The 10641-nt window shown below is 46.8% G+C and overlaps 1 protein-coding gene across 1 annotated transcript; it reads right to left on the bottom strand.

Moving 5' to 3' along the window:
- Positions 1–700: 700 nt before the first annotated feature.
- On the bottom strand, positions 701–4494 carry LOC308050058 (endonuclease domain-containing 1 protein-like; the record flags this gene model as incomplete). The annotated part of the gene is made up of 2 exons (XM_080359984.1): positions 701–1366; positions 4210–4494. 2 exons carry the CDS (start codon positions 4492–4494, stop codon positions 701–703), a joined length of 951 nt encoding a protein of 316 aa, XP_080216110.1.
- Positions 4495–10641: the final 6147 nt, after the last annotated feature.

Genomic DNA, 10641 nt, shown 5'->3' with positions numbered 1-10641 from the left:
TCAAATGGCAGGAGGGACCTGGGGGAATTGAAGCCTTAGGATGTGGGAATCTGAACACCTGTGTCATCCACACCTGAGCCCAGCTCAGCATCCCCCAGTGATGTGCCCGGAGCAGCACTGGAGAGAAGCACAGGACTCCATCCTCATCTTCGGTTAACTGCACGAGATTAATTTCTAACCCCTTCCTGGATGCTTGTTTCAATTTTATTTCATTTAAAAGAAAGGGAACAATGAAAATGGTGAAGGACAAAAGTTCAGGGAAGGCATGAATGTGGAAGAAGGACAGCTGTGTTTAGGGGACAACTATTGAGCAAGAAGATCAGGAAGTGGTTGCATTTTGTCGTTGGTTTGAGGAAACAAAGCAGCAACACGGGTGGTGCAAAAACCACAGTGAGGACCTTCAGGAAGCAGATTTTGGAGGAGGAGAAGAGAAGAGTTGATGCCAGGAACAAAAGGAGAGTCCCAAAGACCCAGGCAATGGGGAGAAAGCTTTCCTCCAGCGCACAGGATGGAATAGCTCAGAAGGTATGTGCGGGTTAACAATTAATTCTCCCCAAGCTCTGATTTCCCTGCCCACGGACTGCTGTTCAACGGGCCCTCCAGAGCAGCCAGAGCAAAGACTCCTTCCTCAGAGGTCCCTCCAAGGGTGGGCAGAAAAGCAAACCAGCTGGAGGTTCTGCTGAGCTCTTTCTCCCTTTGATTAGAGAAGGTGCTCTGAGAGACGGAGCTGGAAAACCGCTAGACAAGGCAGGAGGACAGACACTGTGTAGGGCATGTGGTGAAAGCTCCTGAGCCTTTTACAACTGGAAGTGATGCGGGGCTCATTGCGGGGACAGTTGTTGTTAAACAGAGAAACCTGCTTCCTCCCATAGAGCCGGGTCAACTCATCCTCCAGCTCCCCCAGCGTGAGGAGCCGGACCTGATTCTGGTCATTCTCAGCAATGACTGCCCAAGATTTCATCTGGTGGGTGTCCACCTGGCAGCAGGCACTTGACCAGAGGTAGCTGGGTATATTAACCCTCCCATTGGCGATATATTTGTTCCCAGGCACGGCACCCACGACGACATAGGTGGTGTTGCATCCCTGGCTCTTCTTCTTCATTGTTTGCTCCTCGTAGTTCTTCCAGGCACCACTGTTCAGTTTCTCATTCTGGGGAACTATGTTGGTGAGGGTGAAGGTGGCCGTCCTGCTGCTGGAGTCGGAGTGCTGGCCGCAGGGGTTCAAATGGCCACGGTTCAAACCCGTCAGGTTCTTGTAGTCTTGGAGGACAGCCTGGCTTGTCATGAGCTGATCTAAGGTGATGCCGAATTTCTTTAAGAGGGTCTCCTCTGTTTCCATAGTTTTGGAATAATTTGGACCCACCAGCTTGATAGGTAAAGACAAGAAAAAACTGTTAGTATTGAGGATGCAAGCAATCATAAAAATCATAGAATAATAGAATAGTTTGAGTGGGAAGGGAACTTCATAAGTCATTTAGTCCAAACCCGGCCATAAGCAGGGACATCTTCAGCAGCTCAGGTTGCTCAGAGCCCCATCCAGCCTGGCTTGGGATGTCTCCAGGGATGGGGCAATGTAGCAGGTTTCCCTGGAGCAGAAGTCCCTGGGTGCTGAGCACCCGTTTTTTGTCATCTCAGTGTATGAAAAGGCATGAATCAGACAGAAATCATAAAGCTGCCCCTCCTTGACAAACAAAAGAGAGAAAAGAAAAATATATAAAGCTCAGAATTTGACTGCTCTCGATTTGACTTGTGACCTTTAAAATCCAGCCTGAGCTGGGAGTGTGAGTGGACACACGAGACAATGAGCATTTTCCACTCTCAGGTTTGAAAGGTGACTTTGGCGAGACATCTCCCCTGTCACATCTGGTTCTCGTTCCTCCCTTCTTCACATCTTACATCTACCCAGAGCTCTCCCGTGTTCCTCCCACTCTAATTAATCACATCCAACCTTCATCACCTGCATCTAATCACATTGTCATCAGCCCTGGTCTTTGCTCCGTTCAGCCCCATTTCCACAGTCTTTATGAAAGGTTTTCCTGCCTATTTTTAATGCAATCTCTCAGCACCGTAGAGTTTTATAAGCTTAGAGAAAAGGATGTTTTCCCAAAGAGGGAAAACACTCTCTTTGAAGGATGGGTGTTTTAGGGAGTCCTTGAAGGTGGACAGGATGGGAAGAGGATGAGGAGAAGAGCTGTGGAGCCCACAGGGAAATGTGTTGGGCTATAGCTCATTGTGAGGATGAAACTTTTTTGCTCAGTAAGCAAAAAGACCTCAATGGAAGTGGGATCTGCTAGTGCAGTGCCAATGTGTCTCAGAGCTGATCTGTGCAAGGGAGCACAGATATGTTCCTTCTGCAGCATCACTGAAAATAAGTTAGAAATGATCAGCCTCTTGAGGGAGCTCAAAATCCCCCAAGAGACTTAGAGAACCAAAATACTGTGAAAAGACCTCTGAAGACAATTAAAAAAACCATAGATTTTGCAGCTGGCTTGGGTACATGGTCCAGGGAAGAAGAGGCAGACGTTTTTGTCCCCTCTAAATCTGGAGGCTGCAGGTGCAACACCGAATTAGTTGCTTGAGTCCATGTGAGTAAACGTGCATTTTTTTCATAACTATAACATTTTTCTTTTCTTATTTAAGGAAACATATTTAGCTTTCCTCTGGAACAGGGCATATGGCTGCCTTCTATGGCTCATTTTCACCTAAATTCCCTACTGCTAATGTATCCCTAGCAATCACTTGAATTTCCTCTTCTTCTGTTCCATAATTTGCATGGTCTTTTCTACTGAAGGTCTGAGGTTTGTCAGAAGGATGTTTGGGAGGACTCTATAGTCTGCAGAGATCCGTGTGTCTGGTGGACCCTTCTGACCCAAGCCTGAGGCAATGGCAGGATGGGGCAAGTGCAGGTGGATGGAGAACATGCACTTCTGGCTTGGCTGATACTGGTCCTACTCACTTTCCACTGCCTGAAATGTCACTCAATAAACTCACCCAGTGTTAACCTAATGCTCTCATTGCTGGGTGCGTCTGCCTAGACTTTTTCACTGGGTCGTCTCACTCAATTCTGAGTTTCTTTCATGCCATTTAAAAAGCCAAATTCACTCCTCAACTGGGAGCAAATAAGTTGTCAGGAATGTAAAACAGCTGAGGGTGGAGATGAGAGCCCAGCACAGTTGGTCCCTCAAATTTGACTGCCATTGGATGTCTTTTCCCCATCGTTTGGTCCCCCACCACAGCATGGGACAGAGAAGGGGGGGTCGTCTGACTTAATGTCCTGGTTTTGTTAAAAACAAGTTTCTCTTTCAGTGAATTTTGCCTGTGTAGCTACAGCCTTCGTATTAACTGCATTTTCCTGGAGAACCAGACACATGTTTTGGTAAAACCTAGCAATGGAATGCAAACTTATTGATAAGCATGGATGGACATCTCGCGAGAGGGGCGACGAGAAACAACTGACCAACTGTGTATAACATTCCATTCACGTGAATACTTCATATAAAATGGGAGATCACGAGGATCTCATCCCTTTTTTCCCTTTTTTTCCCTATGGCCGACATTAGGAAAGGACCTTGCTAGTCGTCCCTGCGAACTGAGGCCTAGTGAGAGACTGAATCCAGCTCTGGTTGGCTGTGGAGTCTAATCCAGGACTTTGGGTGCCGGCTCTGCAGTTGCTGAGACTTTAAAGATTGGTTTTGTATATTTTGTATTATTTTCTCTATTCTTATTAGTAGCATTAGTAAAACATCTTTAATTTTTTCAACTCTCTTCTCTCTGTCCTTCTTTTTCTCTCCCGATCGCCTCTCCTGAGTGGAAGGGGGGAGAGGGAGGGGCAAAAGGAGGAAGTGGGGGGGAAGAGGGGGTTAACAATACATCTGACAGGGTTTTATTGTCACCCCGCAATCTTAACCCTCGACACTTAACGTAATGTAAATTAAAGTAACAAAATGTAATGCAATTTGACTTAATACTCCTGTGAGATCAATGCAGAAAAGTGGGCACTTTTAGGATATGACTCATCCTCCTGCTGATGCCTCAGATGCATTGGAGGCCCCGTGTGGTTAAGGTGTTTGAAGTTAGATGAGATGAATCCCATCCAGCGAGTCCATTTGCATGTGCATGGGGGTGGGAGGAAAAAGAAGCTTGTGGTTAAATGCTGCAGTTAATGTTTTAATGACTGGAGGGTGATATGCAATGAGAGAAAACACTTACCTGGGGCTCAACCAGCCACGTTTTGGGTCTTATGCAAGATGCAGGCTGGTAGAGGTAAGCAGAATACACCGGGATCCGCTTGTTCCTGTCGTACAGGGTGGCAAAGTGATAGCGGTTCTGGTAGCGCTGGCAGATCCAGGCTGGGTTCTCTGGCTCCAGGGCTTCATTTGGGGGGGTTCCCCGGAAGAAAAACTGACGGCATGAGCGTTCAAAGGATGTCACCACCTCGCTGCGTCCCAGCCAGAAGCAGCTCGCTGAGAGCTGCAGCAGCAGCAGCAGCAGCATCGCGGGGAGGATTTCAAGTGAAGAGCTCTTGCTCACCTGGAGGGAAAACGAGGAGAGACATTCAACTGGGAGGAAGCTCATCATGGCCTGGAGTCATTTCTGTGCTTGTGGAACATGGATGTGAGAGGAGGGGGGCTATGAGAGACCAAGGAGGGAACAACTTTCTGCCCTTCTGGATATGGAAAAATCAGCAGGGAAATAAGGATGACATTTAAAATAAGTTTCAGATGCCTAGAGTCAGTAGCAGTGGGAGACTTTGGCCTGTCTAAGGAGGGATCCAAACCCACCCTGCATCTAATCAGCTCACACAGCAAAGTCTTCTCAGAACTGTGGCATGGTGTTGGGACAAGGACACCTTTTCCAGCCCATTTGTGTTCGGCGAGAGCTCAGCTTCTGCATTGGCACTGCAGAAAAAAGCCTGAAGCAACCAGGGGTTGGGAGCCCCTACATCTCACTCCCTTCTGCTCTGAGGACCTTTCCACTGCAGAGGACCTGTAGCCGGGCACATACTCTGCTCAGCCACCTGCGATGCTGAGCTGGGCTTTAGTCTCATGGAGGATTAGGAAAGGAAATAGCAGCGATGCTTCCTACACATCTCTAGTCCCATCCATGTCCACACAGACAAGCAGCTCTTCCATAACTACTCTGTACTCGCAGCAGGGTTAGCGTCCCCCAAAGTTAGGTCAGGTGTTTAAAACAAAGTGGTCCAGCTTAAGGTCCTGACACCCAGACACTGGGAGGTGTTTGTCCTGCTACTAGGCTTGCATTTTATGGTTGTTCAACCCCAAACGTTTAGGAAGAGCATTCCTTCTTCCAGGTTTTGATCTGAGCATCATCAAAAGTGAAATTTTTCCTGGATCCCATCTGATTTTATTATTTTCTCAAAGACCGGGGATCAGCTCATGTGCTGACAGTTCCCCAGCTTCTCCCAGTCTCTTCTGCATCTGTCTCTCTCATACTCTCCAGATGTTTACCTTTCTGTCCTTGAGTTTTCTCAAGTCATTCCTTCTGTGCTTGTCCTCTAGAATACAAAATGTTAAAGAGCTGCAAAATACAGTGTATGTATAAGATCTCATTTTCTCCTTGGAGGGGGGACATTAGAGCTCAGCAACTGCAGCTCAACCTTTGATGTATTTGTTCTGAAGGTAAAGGAAATACTTCAAAATACTTCAAAATAAATATTGCCATCAGTGGTGAGAAAGGAGCAAGAACTTACCTTGAAGTAGAGTCTTAGAACAAGCAGCTGAACCGTTGTTTCACTCTTTGCCCTGCAGAACTGGTCATCTGAGCCCTCAAGAGTCCCTCTGCAATATAAACCCTTCTCATAAAAGAGGAAACTCACAGAAAAGGAAGGATCCCCATTGTTGTTATTCAGGGGAGATTTGTTCATGCCTGCCCACTTTCTGTTTGCTGTTTTCTCAGGATTTCTCCCAAGTTTGCCAACTTGCATCATCACGTGTCAAAAGCAGATAACTGTGCCTGGTGATTTTCATTTCCTCATTCCCCACAGGGCACCGCTGCTGCTCTCACAGCACCTACACGCGTTTCTGTGCCCAGCAAACCCTCTCTGGTGGCATTAGACCAACCAGCCTGTCTCTGAGTACACACAGATGCTCACAGTCTGCTCTTCGGCCTCTCAGGATATAATGAATTTGATCAGGATACGTATTTTCCCCTTGCCTGATTACAAACGCTTCACAACAGCACTGATGTAACACCATCCTACACATCCTGGGGACACAGCTCAGTCTCTTCTTGCTGCTTTACAGCCACTGCTGAGCCCGTGTTCAAACAGGATCCCAGTCTGCCCAGAAAGGAAAGGTGTTGGACACAGGTTTTCTGCCCTTAGGAGTGAGCAAAAGAGATTTGACGGGATGAATACAGAAAAAATAGGTTTGGTAGGCTGTGTTGTCCTCAGATTGCAGAGGGAATGGTCTCTGGATGGCTGGAGGAAAGATGCTGATTTCCTATATTATCAGTGGAGTGGAAATGGGCCTAAAGGTTGTTATTTATAGTGACCAAGAATCATTAGAAATGGGTATGACAAAAGTCAGGGACTCTAAGAAGGGTCCCTTGCCCTGAGCTGCACATTGGGGCAGAGTTTAAAGCAACATTTTGTCCAAATGTTCATTAAAAACTGTAGAGACAATGAGTATTTTATCCTGAATTTTATACAAATACAGAGCCCTAGTCCCCAGGCCACATGTTGCGCCTTATCCTACATATCTCTGAAGCCCAAGGGTTCAGTTTCTCTGATCTAGTAAATGATCACTCCTGCATCCCAGTCAAACCATTAGTGGGAAGCACTGGATTTCACACCTTGATCTCTGTCCTCACCCTCCAGGTCTGATCTTGCTATAGCACATTGTGTCAGTGCAAGAGTTGGCTCTTGGAAGCTCGTCTCGAGGTGTTTGAGAAATGGGATTCTAGGATTCTAGCTCAAAGCAGCATTTGATGGACATTTCTGAAGAAGAATAGCAAAGTGCTGAGCTTGATGTCCAGGCAATCCTTGTTGGTCCTCTGCTTTTAACACAGTAAAGTATCAGGTCGTGTTTGGAGCGCTGTCACTCACAAAAATCGTTATATAAAGAGAACAGGCAGTCAACAACTTTTTTTCAAAAAGGACTTAAAATACCCACAGTGAAACAGTAAGCAGCCCCAGCAGATAGCAGTAGCACAATCAGTACCCAGCTGTGATATCAAAAAATGCAATGGAATCATAGATCAAGACTCCAAAACCTCTCATCCTGGTCTAGGAGGTCATGCTTTGCATTTCACTGATTTTTATAAAGACTCTGCTCTAATGCTTAATATCTGGTGCTATTCTGCCTTCCAGGTCAGTGTAGGCAGTGCCTACGTGTTGTCCAGACCTGGGCACTTTCTGGGTGGAAAGGTGATGTGGCTGGTGTCGACTGAGCTCTCCTGCACGCCAGCTCCCATGTGGCCTGTCCTGTAAGACAAACTTTCATTTCTTCAACTTGTAAAGGTCAGAGATGGAAAAGTCCTATGGGATTCTCCAATCTTCTCCTAGCTGGGAGCCCGGAGATTTGTAGATGAAGGACTTCCAATATTTTTTACACTTTGTGGTTGAAATGAAAAAGGACTTGCAGGACTTTCCTAGGGAAAGTCTATCAAAGTCCAGATGTGGCTTCTTCATTAAGATGTTCTCCTGATGTCTACCTCAGTTTTCTTTCTATCAGATGTGAACAACCCCAGTCCAACCTCCTGCTCACAGCAGGGAAGATTATGAGGCAGCCATCCAAATGCAGGGAAACACAAATACCTCTTATGACTAGCGCAGGGAAAAGGGCATTTTGAACCAGGAGTGTCAGAGGAGGGCACTCTTTCTACTGCAGAAAAAGGTGCCACAAAAGCCTTCTCTTGAGTCTTCGATCCCCATGGAAGAAGCAAATGAATCACCAAAGAGATGCCAAGCAGATTGAGCAGAGCAGGTCTTCAGGAAGAGGCAAATCACAGCAGCAGAAGTCAAATGGGCATGAGAAACCAAAATGTAAGGAAGAGAAACATCGCTTGGATATGTGAATCGAGGAGATGTATGTTGTTCTGGGCTGTTATCCTGAGAGGGCAGCAAAGATCCTGGTATCCCATGGCCACGGGCAGGACATGGAGATGTTTAGAGACTGGATATGACCCATGTGTCACCTCTTTTTGGGAGATGCTCTGCTAATGTGAGCGAGGGCAGACTGGGCATGCAGACGCCCCAGGGCCAGCACACTCTTTTGTGACAACCAGGATGCTGAGACATGAACGTATCACCCTCCCCCTATGCCAGGTATGTTCAAGTGAGCATGAGCTTCAAATGGGGGTTGAAAAACTGACTGTGGTGCCCAGCAGAGGCAGCAGTTGCTTCTCCTGTCCCCCCGCGGTGCCCTAGGAGTGGTCTCAAAGCAGGTCTCCGTTAAGAAATATGGCCCATCTCCCATGCGAAAAGCACAACCCTTGTCCAAGGCCATGTAAATAGTATCACACTTATGAAGAAAATTCCAGAAAGAGGTAAGGATGTGAAAGATTTACTAGGCTGCCTAATCTCTTCAAGGAGAACAGGTGTATATTATTGGGTTTAATCTATTCACCTTGAGCTGTTCTTCTATGCAACAACCTGAATGCTGACTTATTGCAATCCTTGAATTTTGAGGTCAAATGTGTTCAATCCATCCTTTCCCCATAAGGATCAAGCAGTGTTTTTAAGGTATTAGAGTTCAGCCGAAAGAGCTGGCATGTGATTTGATAACTTTAGTTATACCCGCTCCACGAGACTGTGTGCCATGGTCCCTGTGCATGCAGACCAGGTAACACTTAGGTGACGGTGATGTGTCCCTGTCACCTGCGAAGCATCACCCTGCCACAAACATTCACCAGCCGAGAGCTGCGGGGTTGCCTGTGGTTACTTTCGCTCTTTTGGTTTCGTTGAGCTTCGGAGACTAAAAATTAGTCTGTTATTTTCGCTTCCTGATTCTCAGGCAGCAGCACGGGCTCTGCTGGGGAGGGTTAGGCAATAACTGAAACCCCTCACCACAGATGCACACCAGGAATTCTGTGGGTCGGATGTTGATGGATTAAGAGATAACAGTGAGGAAAACCCAGGATATTCGCTAAAGATGGCTAAAAGATGTAATATTGATGTAGAAGGAAAATAAGAACGCTGTGTTTGTACCTATCTCATGACACATGGAAATCTTAAAATAATCTTACACAAAGGAAAAAAATAATAACAGGTACCCACCCCCCAAATCTCTCTCTATAGGATTCATTCATCCTAACTCAGGCATTTGAAAAACATATTTCCAAACCTGCCCTTTATAGTCATTGGAGAGAAAAACGTCTTCAGAGACGCGTTCATGTTAGCCCAAATTAAGCAAATGTAAAATGCAAAACTGTGGATAGTTCAAATCAGAGTGTTTATTTCTTTGTTGAGTATAAAGGCAGTCAAAGCTCATTGCTTGGTCACAGATGTCTGACTTTAAGATACTTAAAAACCTTGCCCAATGAATCCACCCCCTGTCTTAGTGACTCTGGCTTTGGGGTGTATCTGGATAAGCATTGGAGGCCAAGTCACACCACCACTGGGGTCATGTCTCCAGGTTTTGAAGCAGCTCTTTCCCATATACCCAGATATAAGCTCTTCATGCACCGTGGTACAAAAATCAGCAGAGAACCTCTGCCTCTTAACACGTTTTGTGGACTAGAAGTGGTTGAAGATGCAGCCGAGGTTATGTCAGACAGACGGGTTTCCCCACAGAAAAAAAATGGTTTGCTCAAAGTTCAAGAAACCCAACCCCATGAGTCAGGGTGGGGAGGACCGGCTGCTTGCAGATTTTATGGTGCTGCACTAAAAAGGGTGAGTATTGAATCAATAGGGAAATCCTGCCAGTGAGGTCAGGGCTGGGCTGTCAGGGTGGAGGAGATGTGTGCTCATGAGAAGAAAAGGAGGGACCACACACATTTGGGTGTCAAGAGGATGGACCAGACTCCTTTCAGTGGTGCCCAGCAATAGGATGAGGGGCAACGGGCACAGACTGAAGCACAGGAGGTTCCATCTGAAGATGAGGAGAAACTTCTTTAGTTTGAGGTGGCAGAGCCTGGCCCAGGCTGCCCAGAGAGGTTGTGGAGTCTCCTTCTCTGAGACATTCAAACCCACCTGGACACCTTCCTGTGTGATCTGCTCTGGTGACTCTGCGTTAGCAGGTGGGTTGGACTGGATGATCTCCAGAGGTCCCTTCCAATCCCAACCAGTCTGTGATTCTGTGTGATTCTGGGTCAGTAAGCACAGATCACTCCTGACTAAACCTTCCTAGTAATGCCTCCTCGGATGGCCTGGGTCATGAAAGCTTAGGACAAAGGGGAGCTCTAGACAGATCTGGAATCTGTCTTTTTGCATTTTTCTGGAGCTCCTGAGACCCCTTTTGCCCATCCTTTGATTTTTTCCTCCCTCAATGGCTCCCTTATTCAACCTATCAGCACTGTGGCTTTGCTGCTATACCTGAAACAGTCAACCGCAGCTTTCAGCACAGCCTGTCACAATGATTTGGTGAGAAAATGCACTTTGCCTGCAAGCTTGGAGCACGTCCTATTGCCCCCCTTCAGGCTTTGCTCACCTTGACAGGCAGCAGGTCACTCACCTCCAGC

The sequence above is a fragment of the Nesoenas mayeri genome (assembly GCF_963082525.1).
Source record: "Nesoenas mayeri genome assembly, chromosome: 1".
In the NCBI taxonomy this organism is placed as follows: Eukaryota; Metazoa; Chordata; class Aves; order Columbiformes; family Columbidae; genus Nesoenas; species Nesoenas mayeri.
The sequence above is the reverse complement of the archived record's forward strand: the minus strand, read 5'-3'. Positions and strand labels throughout refer to the sequence as shown.